General features: G+C 47.9%; 1 protein-coding gene across 2 annotated transcripts in view; it reads right to left on the reverse strand.

The window, feature by feature from the left end:
- The window catches only part of ARMH3 (armadillo like helical domain containing 3), a 184,617-nt gene that overhangs the window by 81,405 nt on the left and 85,425 nt on the right, over window positions 1-17,787 (reverse strand). For both annotated transcript variants that reach the window (XM_050958044.1, XM_050958043.1), the window contains exons 21-23: window positions 13,059-13,141; window positions 11,919-12,045; window positions 4,994-5,069 (exon numbers count right to left, since the gene is read on the reverse strand). In XM_050958044.1, the coding sequence (XP_050814001.1) occupies window positions 4,994-5,069; window positions 11,919-12,045; window positions 13,059-13,141 (286 nt within the window). The remainder of the gene's footprint in view (window positions 1-4,993; window positions 5,070-11,918; window positions 12,046-13,058; window positions 13,142-17,787) is intronic.

Raw genomic sequence — 17,787 nt, forward strand, 5'->3', positions numbered from 1 at the left:
ATTAGTCCTTGTTGAACCTCATCAGATTTCTTTTGGCCCAATCCACTAATTTGTCTAGGTCCCTCTGTATCGTATCCTTACCTGCCAGCGTATCTACCACTCCTCCCAGTTTAGTGTCCTCTGCAAACTTGCTGAGAGTGCAGTCCACGCCATCCTCCAGATCATTAATGAAAATATTGAACAAAACTCGCCCCAGGACCGACCCTTGGGGCACTCCACTTGAAACCGGCTGCCAACTAGACATGGAGCCGTTGATCACTACCCGCTCAGCCCCACGATCTAGCCAGCTTTCTATCCACCTTATAGTCCAATCATCCAGCCCACACTTCTTTAACTTGCTGGCAAGAATACTGTGGGAGACCATATCGAAAGCTTTGCTAAAGTCAAGGAATAACACATCCACTGCTTTCCCCTCATCCATAGAGCCAGTTATCTCAACATAGAAGGCAATCAGGTTGGTCAGGCATGACTTGCCCTTGGTGAATCCATGCTGACTATTCCTGATCACTTTCCTCTCCTCTAAGTGCTTCAGAATTGATTCCTTGAGGACCTGCTCCATGATTTTTCCAGGGACTGAGGTGAGGCTGACTGGCCTGTAGTTCCCCGGATCCTCCTCCTTCCCTTTTTTAAAGATGGGCATTAGCCTTTTTCCAGCCATCAGGGACCTCCCACGATCACCATGAGTTTTCAGAGATAATGGCCAATGGCTCTGCAATCACATCCGCCAACTCCTTTAGCACCCTCGGATGCAGGGCATCCAGATCCATGGACTTGTGTTCGTCCAGTTCTTTGAAATAGTCCCAAAGTACTTCTTTCTCCACAGAGGGCCGGTCACCTCTTCCTCATGCTGTGCTGCCCAGTGCAGCAGTCTTGTTTGTGAAGACAGAGGCAAAAAAAGCATTGAGTCCATTAGCTTTTCCCACATCCTCTGTCCCTAGGTTGTCTCCCTCATTTCAGTAAGGGGCCCACACTTTCCTTGACTTTCTTCTTGTTACTCTTAACATCTCTTGCTAGCTGCAACGCCAAGTGTGATTTGGCCTTCCTGATTTCACTCCTGCATGCCTGAGCAATATTTTATACTCCTCCCTGGTCATTTGTCCAATCTTCCTCTTCTTGTAAGCTTCTTTTTTGTGTTTAAGATCAGCAAGGATTTCACTGTTAAGCCAAGCTGGTCGACTCCCATATTTACTATTCTTTCTACACATCGGGATGGTTTGTTCCCGCAACCTCAATAAGAATTCTTTAAAATATAGCCAGCCTTCCTCCTCATGTTTTGGGACTCTTAAGACTCTTCGGTGAAAATTATCTGGGCCTGCAGATTTCAAAATGTTTATCTCTAGCAGATGTTGTTCAACATTCTCCATCATAGGCGCTGGAATCAGGGGTGCTATCACACCTGTTGGCTTGAAGTGGTAGCAACAACCCAAATACATTATTTCCACCTTCAGCACCCCCATTATAAAAACTGTTCCAACACCGCTGCTCTCTGTAGTAACGAATGGACTGAAATATACTTCCTCATTCTCGTGTGATTTCAATCCATCATCCTGCTCCTTTTCAAATGCTGAAAGGAAACATCACAAAAATTTCTGCCTTTTCTGCATCATTAACGTTACCATCTTCATCTGATAATGGGCCGATAGCTTCACTTGGATTTCTTTCATTCCTAATATACTTAAACTCCTTCTTATTGCCATTGGCTCTGCCAGCCATAGGGTTTCCCCTGTCTTTAGCTTACCTTAACAGTTACTTCATGGCTTCTCATTTATACTGATTGCTCTCTATTTCCCCTTTTTCACTATGTTAGACATTGCTTTTTTATTTCTAATCTCTGCTTTCACTCCCCCAAATGAACAAGGATGGGCTTTTAGCCAGAGCTGTCCTCTTTCTTGATTGTGGAGTTGTAGCTTTTTGGCCATCTACTCAGTTAAAGTACTCCCATTTTTCAGTGATATTTTCCTGTCTAAATTTTTCCTCCCAATCACTGATAATTTTCCTCATCTTTGGGAAATGAGCCCTTTTGAAGAACCAAGCATGTATATCATTGGCTGGGACTGTCCTCCATTTGCCTTTATTGAAAGCAATCAGGTCATGATCACTGATCCCTAGGCAACCACCAACTTCCCATCCTGGGAGTAATTTAACTTTAGCCATCACAATGAGGACCAAAACATAGCTCTGCTCGTATGCAGAGAACAACCCGAACCTCTCACAATGTGTGTTCTTGACGGTAGGAACTGAGAATCTTTAAACAAGACATGACAACTGTAGACAATGGCCCACTGGCACAATAGCACTGGTCGGGGTTAAGGGCAGGACCGGCGCTAGAGTTTTTCGTGCCCTAGGCGCACGGCCATTTCGCCACCCCGCGCGCTGCTCCTGCGGAGCTGCCGCAGCCATTTCCACGGAGGGTCCGTTGGTCCGCGGCTCCGGTGGAGCTGCCGCAGCCATGCTTGTGGGAGGTCCACCGGAGCCGTGCGGGACCAGCAGACCGTCCGCAGGAGCGTGCCTGCGGCAGCTCCACCGGAGCCGCGGACCAACGGACTCTCCGCAGGCACCACTGCGGCAGCTCCACCGGAGCCGCCTGCTGCCCCCCCAGCAAAATGCAGCTCCCCGAAAATCCTGGCGCCCTAGGCGATTGCCTAGTTCGCCTCAATGGAAGCGCCGGCCCTGGTTAAGGGTAAAAAGCAGTTTCTAAAGCTTCCATGATATGCCAGTCCAAGATGTAGGAGTGCCCCCACTTTGCCCAGCTGAGATCTGCCTAAACAACCTGCCTAACTCTGGAAGTCTTGCCTTTCTCGGATGAAACGCAGCCCCTCTTGCCTTTCACACAGTACGGGTGACCAGCAAACACTGCAGGCCCCAGCAGACAGCACAGAGCAGCGAGGGGAAATTACAGAGACTAAAACAGAACCTGCCACTCCACCCCAGCCGGGGTCGGCAGGCAAGTCCACACGAGCTTTGCTCAAGCTGAAGCAGCATGAACACAACCTCTGTCAACTGCTAGAAGATCAACTCCCCCAAGCACAGCCTGGGTTGTATCCAGGCCAGCCACCAGGTTAATATGGATTAAAGAATCCCAAGGTTCTACATGATACCGTAGCTGCGTTACCAGGACCTACTCAACAACCTTAGCCCAGGAAGAGGGGCTCTAATTAGTGCCTCCTCAGGCACATACCTGACGACTGAGTTTGAGGGAGGCCGGCACCCTGACATCCTCCTGCAGGCAACAACAATTCGTGACAAAGAAGGGATCTGAACTGAAAGGGAGGGTGAAAGAACAGCTGTACGGAGCAACAACAAAAATCTCTGTGAAGGCTAAAACAGGAACCCGTGGGGCTAGTTTCCCCCATCCACCCGCTCTGCCAGCTTTGGATACCCCAGCGAGGGCAGCAGTGGGAAGTAAATCACGTTGCCAATAGTTTGCTTTTATCTTTTCAGCTGCTTGAGACGATCAGTTTTAATGAATAAGTGTTGGAGAGACGGGGCACCCAGAAGGGAAAGTGAACCTGCTTGTTTACATGCTACAGAACAAGCCTAGAAACCTGGGCAGCCACATCCTTTCCACCTATGAATACTCCCTTCCCAGATTAGAGACACTTCTGCATTTCCAGAGCACTCCAGGGGCAGACACTTGTGACACTTTAAATGCTATCTGCTCTGCAGCTTCATTTAGGGAGTATTATCTGCCCATAAAGCCTTCAGTTAGATCTGTTTATGAAAAGTAAAGATGGGAACAAAATAAGTCTTCAGGAACCTCTACGTGAGGAAATGAAACTTACAGAGGAAACCTTTAAATGTGGTTTATAGACACATAAAATGCATATTTCCTTGAAATGTGCCCTGAGAGTTTGCCTGGTACACACTCATCTGTTGTGAGGCAACCGAAAAGAACTGAGACAGCTCCACCGAGCTACATTCTGGTTCCCAGGAAGGCAGCATGCCTCTGGGCAGTTCCATTCTGACTCTGCTCCTGACTTTTAGTGTGGACTTGGGCCTCAGTTTCCCTTTCTGGAAAATATGGCCAATGCCACTGATTATTTACAGGGTGATGCCCACACGGTGTTTGGCATCTCCCAAGCACAGAGAACAGTGCAGTGCCTGCCCCACGGAGCACCCCATCAGCAATGAGAAAAACACACCAAAAGATGGGAGAAAGGGGTCCCACACTCAAGGAGTGACTGGGGCGCTGGTGGGCACAAGCCTTGGTAGCTGATATGGTTTTTTTTATGGGGGTTGTTAATATTAAAAGTCAAACACTAAATTCCTCTCCCCCCATCTTCCAACCAGCCTGGGTCAGACCCATGGGCCATCCAGCCCAGCGTTCTGTCTCTAGCAGTGACCAGGGATTAGAGATTTCAGAGCAAGAAACCCTAAAGCTACAATGGAAGCCTCTACAGCAGTGGACTAACGTGGCAATAGGGACAGTTACCCCCGAGCCCCACCAGCTAGTGACTGACTTGGGGCCCTTGGGAAAGAGAGTTCAATGGGTCCAACTGAAACCATCTTTAAGCATTTTTACATTTTTTTTTCTTTTTAATTCCTTACAGTTTTAAAAGGGGCTTGGGGACTGGCTTAAAGCCTCTGCTATGGGCTCTGCAAAGACGTTCTCTGTGGGCAAGGCTGACACCACGAGCAGGTGACTCAGAAGCAGCGGCTGTAGTCTCATGAATGCAATGGAATCAAGCAAGAGTGAAAGCCCATTTGACCCACAATCGCCCTGCCAGCATGCAAGGGGTGCGCAGTTGGGAGGAACTCATTACTGCTGTGACACCGCAGAGCCCCCAGAAGAGCTAAGAATTATTATTACACAAAGTAGTTCAAAATTCCATGAGCCCTCCACCCCCTTTGCTTAAGGCAGCAATTTAGCCTAATACAGCAAATCAAATTCCAAAATGAACTCTGTGCAACAAACACAGAAGTGTCAGACCGGCAGAGCCACGCAGAACACCTCCCAAGAATTCCAACGCTGCTCTCCATTCCCACGCCTTACCTGATATTGACTAGCGCATGCATCACCTTGCTGGCAGGCTCCTTCCACTGACCGGCATTGGTCGAAAGCCGTAGCACTGAAAGAGAGGGAGAGAGATCCTTAAGACTGATAGCACTGAACCGACAACAGAGCGACACTTTCTAACCTGAAATGTCCAGTAAAACAGCAGCTGGAGATCCAAGTCACGATGAGACCAGCCTTCCAGAGAGCCGACAGAACCCTGCCCTCTGCCCCCATTCTGGTTGTCACGACCTGGGTAAGGGATCTCACTCTCAGGCCATAATACGCAGCCTCTTCTGAAGCCATTTCAGAGATTTTAGGAATATAAAAAAGCTGTATAGGCCAAAGCGCAGCCTCCTTTTCTGGAGTGGGGTGAGGGGGAGCTAATCCTGCCGACCTGATTTTATCTCCATGTCTCCAGATCCCTTTCCTCCAGAAATAAGAGCTTAGTATCTTGGACTCATTCACTGCTCTCTGCTCATGACACTTTCTCTGGTATCTTATTCCACATTTGCTCCCCTTCTGCTTGGCTCCAGTTCCTATTTATTCAGGGTTCCAGCCATTCTAGACCATGCCCTGTAGTTTCAGACTATCCTCATGCAGAAAGTTTCTTTGGCTCTGTTAATCAGCCTTGCAGAGAAGGATCATACCCCAGCATGGGGAGAAGCCTGCTCCCCAGAGAGACCAGCATGCCCCCTCTGCCTCAGAGAGACAGGGAGCAGATCTGAAAATACTCCAAAGCAGGCAGAACATCTCTGGAAGCCCATTGTGCTGCTGACAGAGTGCCCAAGCTATTTATTCAGGTCCAGAGTGTTTCCAGGCAGCCCATCATCTCGGCACCCACCCCTCAAACACAGTTGCGAAGCCGTGAAGAAATCCAGAACAAAGGGCGTTTTCTTTATGCAGTGTGCTCTGCCGGAGCTGTGGGTGAATTCGTATGGTCAAGGAATAATTCATTTGTGATGCCATGCCTGGAGATAGGATTTTCTGAAAAGGGGTACCTGGCACTTGTATATGAACACAGCTTCTCGCCCCCTGAGCACAGCCCCCTCATTAGGGCTGTTTATAAACATCAATACTACTTCAACAAAGCCTGTGAATCCATGAGCAGGGTGGGTTAATGTACAGTGCTCACTAGCTCTGCAGACCTGGGTACAGGAAGATTCAGGGCACAAACATACATAAGAACGGACAGACTGGGTCAGAACAAAGGTCCATCTACCCCGTATTCTGTCTTCTAACAGTGGCCAATGCCAAAGGGAGTGAACAGAACAGGGAATCATCAAGTGATCCATCCCGTCGCCCATTCCCACCCTCTGCCAAACAGAGGCTAGGGATACCATCCCTGCCCAGCCTGGCTAAAAGCCATTGATGGACCTGACCTCCACGAACTTATCTAGTTCTTTTTTGAACCCTATTAAAGTCTTGGCCTTTACAACACCCTTTGGCAAAAAGAGTTCCACAGGTTGACCGTGCGCTGTGTGAAGAAATACTTCCTTGTGTTTGTTTTAAACCTGCTGCCTATTAATTTCATTGGGTGACCCCCTAGTTCTTGTGTTATGAGGAATAAATAACACTTCCTTATTTACTTTCTCCACACCAGTCACGATTTTACAGACCTCTATCCTATCGCCCCTTAGTCGTCTCTTTTCCAAGTTGAACAGCCCCAGTCTTATTAATCTCTCCTCATACAGCGGTCGTTCCATCCCCCTCATCATTTTTGTTGCCCTTTCCTGAACCTTTTCCAAGTCCAATATAGCTTTTTTTGAGATGGAGTGACCACATCTGCACACAGTATTCAAGGTGTGGGCGTACCATGGATTTATACAGAGGCAATATGGTATTTTCTGTCTTATGATCTCTCCCTTTCTTAATGATTCCCAACATTCTGTTTGCTTTTTTGACGGCCGCTGCACACTGAGTGGATGTTTTCAGAGAACTACCCACAATGACACCAAGATCTCTTTTTTGAGCAATAACAGCTAATTTAGACCCCATCATTTTATATGTAGAGTTGGGATTATTATTTTCCAATGCACATTACTTTGGATTTATCAACACTGAATTTCATTTGCCATTTTGTTGCCCAGTCACCCAGTTTTGTGAGATCCTTTTGTAGCTCTTCACAGTTTGCCTGGGACTTAAATATCTTGAGTAGTTTTATATCATCTGAAAATTTTGCCATTTCACTGTTTACCCCTTTTCCCAGATCATTTATAAATATGTTGAATAGAACTGGTCCCAGTACAGACTCCCGGGGGACACCACTATTTACCTCTCTCCATTCTGAAAACTGACCATTTATACCTACCCTTTATTTCCTGTCTTTGAACCAGTTACCAACCCATGAGAGAACTTCCCCTCTTATCCCATGACAGCTTACTTTGCGTAAGAGCCTTTGGTGAGGGACACTATATTCACTGGATCCCCCTTGTCCACGTGCTAGCTGACCCCCTCAAAGAATTCTAGTAGATTGGTGAGGCGTGAGTTCCCTTTACAAAAAACAAGTTGATTATTTCCCCTCAAAATTATATTCATCTACGTGTCTGACAATTTTGTTCTTTACTATAGTTTCAACCAGTTTGCCTGGCACTGAAGTCAGGAATACCAGCCTGCAATTGCCAGGGTTTCCTCTGGAGCCCTTTTTAAAAGTTGACATCACGTTAGCTATCCTCCAGTCATTTGGTACAGAAACTGATTTAAATGATAAGTTACAGATGACAGTTAGTAGTTCTGCAATTTCACATCTGAGTTTCTTCAGAACTCTTGGGTGAATCCCATCTGGTCCCGGTGACTTGTTACTGTTTAGTTTATCAACTTGTTCCAAAACCTCCCCTAATGACACCTTAATCTGGGACAGTTCCTCAGATGTGCCACCTAAAAAGAATGGCTCAGGTTTGGGAATCTCCCTCACATCCTCAGCCATGAAGACCGACCCAAAGAATTCATTTAGTTTCTCTGCAATGGCCTTATCATCCTTGAGTGGTCCTTTAGCATCTCAACCCATGGGCCCCACTGGTTGTTTAGCAGGCTTCCTGCTTCTGATGCACTTAAACATTTTTTGTTATTACTTTTTGAGTTTTTTTTGGCCTTCCTAAGTATATTCTTATACTTCACTTGGCAGAGTTTATGCTCCTTTCTATTTTCCTCATTAGGATTTAACTTCCACTTTTCAAAGGGGGCCTTTTTGCCTCTCACTGCTTCTTTACTTTGTTGTTTAGCCACAATGGCTCTCTTTTGGTTCTCTCTACTGTGTTTTAATTTGGGGGATACACTTAAGTTGAGCCTCTATTATGGTGTCTTTAAAAAGTTTCCATGCAGCTTGCAGGGATTTCACTGTTGCCGCTGTACCTTTTAATTTCTGTGTAACTAACCTCCTCATTTTTGGGTAGCTCTCCTTTCTGAAATTAACTGCTACAGTGTTGGGTCACTGGGGTGTTTTCCCTGCCACAAGGATGTTAATTTAATTACATTATGGTCACTATTACCAAGCAGTTCAGTTACATTCATCTCTGGGACCTGATCCTGTGCTCCACTTGAGACTAATTCAAGAATTGCCTCTCCTCTGGTGGGCTCCAGGACTAGCTGCTCCAAGAAGCAGTCATTTAACGTGTCAAGAAAATTTATCTCTGCATCCCATCCTGAGGTGACATGTACCCAGCCAATATGGGGAGACTTGAAATCCCCCATTATTATTGCGTTTACCCTGATTATTACCCTCTAGCTCACAGCCTGGCTAAGGGGTCTGCTAATGCTTCTAGCTCTAGGAGTTCTACTTGGGGGGGCAAGGGATAGCTCAGTGATTTCAGCACTGGCCTGCTAGACCCAGCGTTGTGAGTTCAATCCTTGAGGGGCCATTTAGGGATCTGTGGCAAAAATCTGTCTGCGGATTGGTCCTGCTTTGAGCAGGGGGTTGGACTAGATACCGCTTGAGGTCCCCTCCAACCTAGATAGTCTATGATTCTATGACTTTAATAGCCTCTTTAATCTCCCTAAGCATTTCACAGTCACTATCACATCCTGGCCTGGAGGTCAGTAATAAGATCCCTACTGCTATATTCTTATCTGAGCATGGAATTACTATCCATAGAGATTCTGTGGTACAGTTTGTTTCATTTAAGATTTTTACTTCATTCGATTCTACCCACAACTGGCCCAGAAGAAGGGCAAGTGCAGAGCGAGCACATTGGCAAAGCTCCTTGGGCAGCTGCCTACGCTATGACTAGCCAGACACAGCACTAGCGCCTCGCTTTCCGGTGCCCCAAACGTCTGCAATTTCCTAGAAGAAAAGAAGGTACCAGCTCTGTGGAACGCTGTTTTGTCAGACAGCAAGGATCCCATTCCTGACACCAGCAGCGATGAATTCAGAGTGGGTTTCCACTCAGGCATCTGTAGTGTTAATTCACGGGGTTTTGCTTCACAGAGCAGAACGGAAAATTTATTCATGTGAGAAATGAATTGTTTCAGCAGGTCAGACATGCCTATTGTTGCCAAGTCGAGAGCATATGAGCATGTTATTCCTTCGTTCTCTGGCTTCACCCACTGCCCAGTGCAGACATGTCCTCTTACCAGCTTAGCTCTTTGGCCAGTGAGTGGCTCCAAAGGCAAGGGCAGCAGCATTTGCTTTGTGAGCACCAGAAACTCTTTGGTACTTTGCATGGGTGACAAAAAATAGAGGTAAGTTACAACAGAGGGATAAAACCAGAAGAACGTAAGAACGACCAGACTGAGTCAGATCAGTGGCCATCTAGCCCCGTATCCTGTCTCTGACAGCAGCTGGTGCCAGGTGCCCCAGATGGAATGAAGAGAGCAGGGGAATTTATTGAGCGATCCATTCCCTCTCATCCAGTCCTAGCTTCTGGCAGTCAGAGGTTTAGGGACACCCAGAGCATGGAGTTGTGTCCTGCCCATCTTGGCTAACAGCCATTTCTGGACCTATCCTACAGGACAGGAGTGGCCAGCTTGAGCCTGAGAAGAAGCCAGAATGTACCAATGTACATTGCCAAAGACACACAGTAACACGTCAGCAGCCCCCCATCAGCTCCCTCACTCCCACCCTCACCCCTCGGTTCCCAGCGCCTCCCACCCATGGCAGCCATGCCGACCAGCACCTCCCCCTCTCTCTCCGCATCTCCTGATCAGCTGTTTTGTGGCGTGCAGGAGGCTCTGGTGGGGAGGGAGAGGAGTGAGGGCAAAGCAGGCTGAGGGGAGGGGGCGGGAAGGGGTGGAGTGAGGGCCGGGCCTGTGGCAGAGCCAGGGGTTGAGCAGTGAGCACCCTCCAGCACACTGGAAAGTTGGCACCTGTAGCTCCAGCCCCGGAGTCGGTGCCTATACAGGGAGCCGCATATGAACTTCTGAAGAGCCGCATGTGGCTCCGGAGACACAGGTTGGCCACCCCGATCTAGGAACTTAGCGAGTTCTTTTTTTAACCCACTTATATTTTTAACCTTCACAACATCTCCTGGCAAGGAGTTCCACAGCTTGACTGTGTGCGCTGTATGAAGAAGTATTTCCTTCTGTTTGTTTTAAACCTTCTGTCTATTAATTTCATTGGGTGACCCCTAGTTCTTGTGTTATGGGAAGGGGCAAACACCACTTCCTTATTCACTTTCTCCACACCAGCCATGTTTTTATAGACCTCAATCATATCCCTCCTTAGTCGTCTCTTTGCCAAGCTGAACAGCCCCAGTCTTTTTTACTCTCTTCTCATACAGAAGCTGTTCCATTCACCTCAGCATCTTTGTTCCCCTTCACCATACCTTTTTCAGTTTGAATGGATTTCTTTTTGAGATGAGATGTCATTTATTCTGCAGAGATTCAGTTGAACTGCAGTCGTAAGAAACAGCTAGTGATCTTTATTTGAATGGGGGTGCTTCTCTGCATCTAGACTGCAGTGCCCCGTGGCTGGCTGGTTGGTTGGCTCTCTTACAGGTCTTCTAACCCCTGTTATGTGGTTGTGTTACTCCCATTATTTACAATGGCAGTGAATGTTCACGCTGGGAGTGGGAGGGACAAGGAGGGACGTGCCCCCTCAGGAGAGGGGCAGACAAAGAGGGCACAGACATCCCTTTATCAGCAGCTTCCAGCACACAGGCATTAAACCAGCCCTGCTGCGGTTGTTCTTCAATGCAGGCTCATTTGTATACTGCTTGATTATGCCTCCACATGTTTTTTGCTTCTCTCCTTTGTTCCTCGCTTCCCTGCTGGGTTCACTTGGTGGCATACCAGTGCACTCCTCTCTCTCTGAAGGATGGCTTCTCCTTGCGTTGCCAGTGTGCGCACTCTTCTGTCCAGCGATTTCCTCCTCCCTGCCCAGGGCTGCTGGGGGCTGCTCTCTGGTTTTGTTCTGGCACCGCAGGAGCGCAGTGTGTGATTTGTCCAAGGCAGCAGGTTTCTTGTCATGCATTTCTCAAATGCTTTTCACCCCTTTTGGTTACAATGCCCATTTCCCTGTGCTGACTGGTTCTGCAGCTTGTGTCTGCTCTCCAGCCTCAAATGAAGGCATGTTTTCCCAGCTGGGAGCTCAACACGGCTTGGCAGAGACAAATTCTAGGCTGGTTATCTCTACATGAGGGTTCAGGGTGTTTTTGATGACATTTCAATATCACATATTTAGTCACATGGGCAAATACATATTTGGATTAACAACAGATGCGTGTTCAACAGGTGCCCTCTTGTACACCCAGACTGGATCACTTGAACTGGCCTGTTCCTTTGGTGAAGATCCAATGACATTTACTCTGTCCTTTTGGAAAAGAAAAAGTTTATTCTTTTCACAGATTTATCCCTTTCTCAAGTCTTAATTTACTGGGTATCTATGTAAATACAGAAACGGGTATATTCACACACCCCGAACATACACCGCCATGAATATCTCACACTGCTTGTTGTTATCAATGGTATCTCAAATAGGCCACTCGCTCACCCATGGAGTAGAGGTTATCGAAATTCTGGTGCATACGGATGATCTCGTAGTACAGCTCATCGTAGCTGCTGGGCGTCGGGAGGAAGGTGTCTCCGTAAGTGATAAACATGTTGAACAAGTTCACTACCTATAAAAAAAATTAAAATTACAATAAGGGATCATTACGCAAAATCTAATTTACAACAGAGGCCAGTCAGACCCGGATGATGTTGAAAACTTTCAGAGTAATAAGCCCATAGAACACTGGACAATATTCTTTTAGCCCATCGAAGAGCGGTCATAGGCCACCTTCGTGCTCTGTTATTTCTTACGTGGAATGTGGATAAAACCTTAAGACAGGCAGATTGCTGATGCTTTGCGGAGTGGGGAGATTTCAGCATTCACACTGCTACCACCATCCGGAAATCTGAGCTAACGAATTCGGAGCATGAGCTTGTAGAGTCCAGTGATCTACAATTCTGCCTGCTCCAGGGAATAAACCAGCCACCAACTACCTGGCTGGAACTTCCCTTAAGAATAAACTTATTACATGACTGAGCATCCACTAGGGGGTTTCTCAGCCCTCCCTTGGAAGCATCTGCCGTTGGCTACTATCAGACACAGGCCAGCCAACTAGCTGGGTCAGTAATTTTCTATAGGAAATTAAGACAATACCTCTCTCCCTTGTTTGGCTAGCCTTCTCTTTCCAGTTTCAGGGTCTCCCATCCCAAGCTAGATTTTCCTGGTTTCTCCCACAAAACACACTTCACCCAGACTGGCAAAGGCAGGGAGACAACTCAATCTTGTCTACATCACTGGGCTTAAACCCAATCTGTGTATGAAAGACTAATATCTCCCTTCTCCTGCTTTTCTATCCCCCTTCAGTTCCCACGGAGCAGAGATGCCTTGACCCCAACAGGAGGACCTCTAAGGTCCTCAGTACGAGTCATTCCAGACATCCTTCTGCCCACACCCCTCATCCTAACAAGTGTTGTCTTTGGGGTTCCCTAATGTCTCCTTAGCATGGATAGGTTCCCAAGCTGGAGATCTGTATGTTGATATCTGCACAGTCTAACTACCTGTTCAGTAGGCCAGTCCCAGCCCCACATGGAATCTCCTTCTCTGGGCCATTCAATGTGAACCCACTTCCTCTACACTCACCATGAGCGCCAAGGTGAAGATGTTGTGTTTTGCCAGTAGCACAGTCTCATTGGACATGAGAAACTTCAGCAAGTTGATCAGAGCTAAGGGAAAGGATAAAAGTAATCAAAGCTTTTTTCAAGAAGCCATTTAAATACAAGTGCATTTTCACCATCCTAGCCACTGGCCAAGTGATCAGAAAGTACTCAAGCTTGCTTATGGCTTTACTAGTTAAAATGCTGTTCTGGTCTGATAAATGACTGTGGAAATTGGCATTGTCCCAAGTTTATTCTCCTTCATCAACTTCCAGATCTATCAGTTTCAAGTGGAGTTACTTGGCAGTCAAGTCTATTGACAATGAGGTTTTTCTACCTATCAACACCTCAAGCTATGCTTGGAACCCGGAGAATCCAGCTGTCTCCTTTCTGCTCCATACACCATCAGCACGAGGCTGTGCAGTCAGAACTCTGCTGTCACTTGTGTCGATGACACACAAGGCAGAACACGCAGCAGGGCTCTTCTGCAGCATTGCTGCCTCTGCGATGGTGTGATGGCACTAGTAAGGACCTGGTACTTTATTGTGCCAGTTATCTACGGCTGCGCAGGGAAGACAATAAATCCAGCTCAGATTCGTCTCTAGAAGACAAATAAATCAATAAAGGCTCATTCACCACTAGTGAAAGATAGTTAGCCCTTTCATTTGAACTCAGTTAATCTAAGTAGAAGTGCTTTAAGCGTGTCCAATCTACAAAGCATCACTGCGTTATGAGCGCTTGCAAAAACGGAAATAGATCATCAGTATTATGGGAAATTATTAGCATCACAGTGGTTTTCAAAGATTTCCCCTCCCCCCCACATGGGATACAGCAGGGAACCAAAGCCTGTTTTGTGCGTCTGTCTACATGAGATTCTAAACACAGTTTCTGCTCTGAAATCAGCCACCGGAAATGGGGTTCTGGGAATTTACGACATCCAAATTAGGCGGACAAGACGTGCAAGTTAGGAAACTGTAAAGGCAGATTTTAAAAGGCTGTTTATTATTTACTGCTTAGTACCTGAAGCTACCAGCTTCATGTCAGGCTGAGCCCTCGGTTTCACAGGTACAACTTGGATTTGATTCATCTTTTCAAAGCCAGCATTGCAGCTTGCAGCAATACTGCCATCCAGCACATGCTGCTGTCCGTGACCCAGCTCAACCAGGCAACAGCAGCAGGAAGGCAGGCACAGAGCTAAATGAGGGCAGCAGACACAGGCTAGGAACAGCAGTGGGTGCTGGAGAAAGACGGCTGGTGGAAAACCCACCCTGGCAGCTCCAGCGAGGTCTCTGGGAGACTCACTCAGAGCCACACCCACGGAGTAACAGATTCAAGAAGCGAACACTGCACACTTGGAAGGCAGGAGCGGGAGGGGAAGTTGCCCAGGTGTTGAAATAGTTCCTGTGAGAGTGTTCAATATTTGCCTCAGCCTTTGGGCAATACAGCACATAGGGACCAATTAATCCTTGGACAGAGTTTACCCACTATGCCCTCAAACCTAGTCCTGTAACTTGTACGTGTTACACACCAATTCTAAGTCCCTTCTCAAGGATACAGGAGCAAACCAGCCCTAATTTGGGAGGGTGCTGTACAGAACAGGAAAGCCAGCTTTCAAATGAGGCAGAACTACTGGCTCTGCAGTGGTAATAACTACAGGACAGGAAATTTAGCGAGGAAGCAACAAGATATGGGGGAAATTGTCCATGTCTTTGGGTTTCCAGAGACTCAAGCATGCAGAAAAAGGAGTGAGCAACAGATGTGAGGACAGAGCAGTGGTCTGAACGGAGCCTGAATAAAGCCCTGAAAGCTCTGCTCCCAATACCAGAAGTTCACCAATATCAGCAGAGCGCCTACCCCAGCCCAAAGGGAGGGTACCTGCGACCCCCACCTCCCGGAGCACATTTCACTAAGCAGCAGCATTAATGCACTTCGAATTCAGCCACAAAGTGCCATCCCCACTACAGCTCATCCTCTGAATCAAACTCTGGTCAGGGCCTTCATTCCACAGGAATTCAGCTCTAGGAGGACTTCAGGCCAATATTTCTCTGTGAATGAAGTAAGAGCAGGTACAGATGAGCTCTTCACTGGAGCCGAGATCCAGTTAAAACAGGTTTCCAAGGTAACTAACCCTCATGGAGAACACTGCAGTCTCCCACAATCAGCACGTTGGGCTGAAGACAGCTGCCCTGCATCAATGTCACAGCAGCTTGCGAGGCATTTCTGAGATGAGTGGCTATAAATAGCCTTGATTTCCAGAAGTTCACCTAGCCAAGCCTCTGGCTCAGGTGCTGCCGCTGAACTCCCAGGAGCTGGGATTGCTGGAATGGCGCAGAAAGGCGCTCCGGATGGTCAGACGTGGCGAGAACACGGCCCTTGAACTACCTCTTCCCTAGCCTAGGGAACGCCCCCACATGCTTTCCTAACAGAACCTTGCTCAGAAGAACTCCCGCAGAGATGGATGTACAGTGCATAGACAATCCACTAAGCTGTATGAAACGTGCAGAGCCAGTGAGCACAAATACCCTCTGTCATTAGAGGGCAAAAAGCATACCCGCCCTCACTTTTCAGGGCATAGGCCAATTAACAGAGAGGGAGCTAGGGAAAAAACAACTCCTCTGGGCAGGTTAGTCTGTAATTGTTTACAAGGAGCTTTCTTGAACCTTCCTCTGAGCATCTGGTACCACACCGGGTTGGAGACAGAATATTGGACTAGATGGGTGACTGCTCTGATCTGGACTGACAATTCCCGTGCTCTGCACATCAGCTTCACTCACTGTAACAAATGGGCCCACTTGCTTAATTGCCAGTTTCTCTGTCAGAAGGGACACGCTCTTACTGCAGCTTAAAATCACTCTGGGAATCTGAACAGCACCAAACCACTGCCCACTTCAAACGTCTTTCTGTGGTGCTGGTTAGGGGAACAGACAAACTCACAGCAAAGACAGCTCAGGGACTAAAGCCCCACCAGGTGTCCGGTCACTGAATATACTATGCTGATGAATTCGTTTGGCTCTTTGGGAAGCCCAGGTGTGTAAGATGTTAATGAAGCCCCCAGTTAGCAGGTGCACTGCACCAGTGCTGCCAGCACTGTTAGCCTTCTTTCACCCAGGCACATCATACAGCAGACTCTAAAGCTTGGGCACAGGAAGGACTGTCAGTCCTAAACCTGCAAGCACAGATGTCCTAGGAGTCTGTTTACAAGGCAGGACCTGCCGATACATTTCATGGTGTTTCCAGGGCAAATAAAACTTACAGAGCTGCTGACATCCGGTGCTCTTCAATGATGACACTGCTGCTAAAATAACCTCGAGGGAAGGTACAACGGCTGCAGCCCAAGAGCTGAATAACTGAGCTGCCTGATGCCAAACCAAGGGCATCACCTATTCCTTGTTAGAGGGAATTGCCGTCTGCACGCAGCCCATGAACAGCCTGCCCTCAGCCCAGTACCACGCCAATAAATTATGCATGTTTGCCCCCTGGTGGAGCAGTAGATCAATTTCTCAGTCATGGATGCTCAGGGAATCAAGGTTTCTGGTTGTGCTTGGTCACATCACCCTATGGGAAAGCGGCTAACGAGTGATAGGTTTGTTTCATGCATGAACCGGAAAATGGGGATGTTTCTACTAAACCACCTAGGTTCTCCCCTCCCAAGAGTCATCCGGCTTCTCCTGCCTTCCTGTGATTCCTTCACCCCCTCATACAGCATGCCTGCCTTCCCTGGGCCCAACTCCCAGGCCCAGCTGAGAGGTTGTCACAGCTGCTCTAGCAACAAAAGCAGGGTAAGCCTTAACCTACCTAACCTGAATAAATGTTTGGCTTGGGTCTCCATTTTGTACAGCGCCAAGCACGCTGGCAGTGCTTCCTAAACAAACCAAAGGAAGAGCGAGCCTGAACTCCCCACATGTACACCGACAACTTCAGGAACTAAAAGGTGGTGGGGGCAGATCCTTAAAAAAGGGGTATTACAAGAGGAGGCGTGTGACTGGCTGCACAGGGGATTTGGCGTCAGTCTCCAAGTCTCAGCTCTCAGGCAGTTTACTCCCCCCAGGAATCATTACAGCCAGAGGATGGGAAATAGGACCACTGGCATTTAAGATGCCCTTCTGGTTTATTAAACTGAAACTACTGCAGATTGGCAGCGCTTTCAGCTCCTACAGCACAGAGCTGTTTGCACAGACCAGCCCTTCTGCCACTGGAGTTCTGGGGTGCAGGCTCCTCTCACTTCAGCCCCTGGAGAGCATCGGATTCCTCCTGCCCGACAGTCCCTCCCCTTCTCTCCCACCCCAACAGATTTTGCTTCCCTTCACTGCATAAAATGGACCATTTTCTCTGCGAGCCTTGTTTTGCACTGAAGTGAACTCAGCCCAGGAGCATCTGGGATCAGGAAGACGTTTCTGTTCTATTTGCTGCCTCACCGTTCCTGGTCTGGATGCCGTCTGTGGGGGGTGTGCGGAAGGGGAAGGCAGCAGAGCCCCAGAACCAGCTGCAATGGAAGCACAAACTCTGCCCAGATCATTCTGGGCTCCGGCAGGTTATTGTACACGTGGGCAAAACAAGGACCAAGCAGGTCCCAAGAGAGACGCTCCTGTTGAATCCGGGGAAACGGACTGTGGGGATGGGGAGGAGCTGGGGCATTGCTTTTCTGTCCCTCCTATGCTCCGAGTTCACAAGTCTAGTCCTCTGAACGGGACACCAATGGTCACCACAGAGGGAGT

The sequence above is a fragment of the Gopherus flavomarginatus genome, chromosome 6 (genome assembly GCF_025201925.1).
Source record: "Gopherus flavomarginatus isolate rGopFla2 chromosome 6, rGopFla2.mat.asm, whole genome shotgun sequence".
Classification (NCBI taxonomy): Eukaryota; Metazoa; Chordata; order Testudines; family Testudinidae; genus Gopherus; species Gopherus flavomarginatus.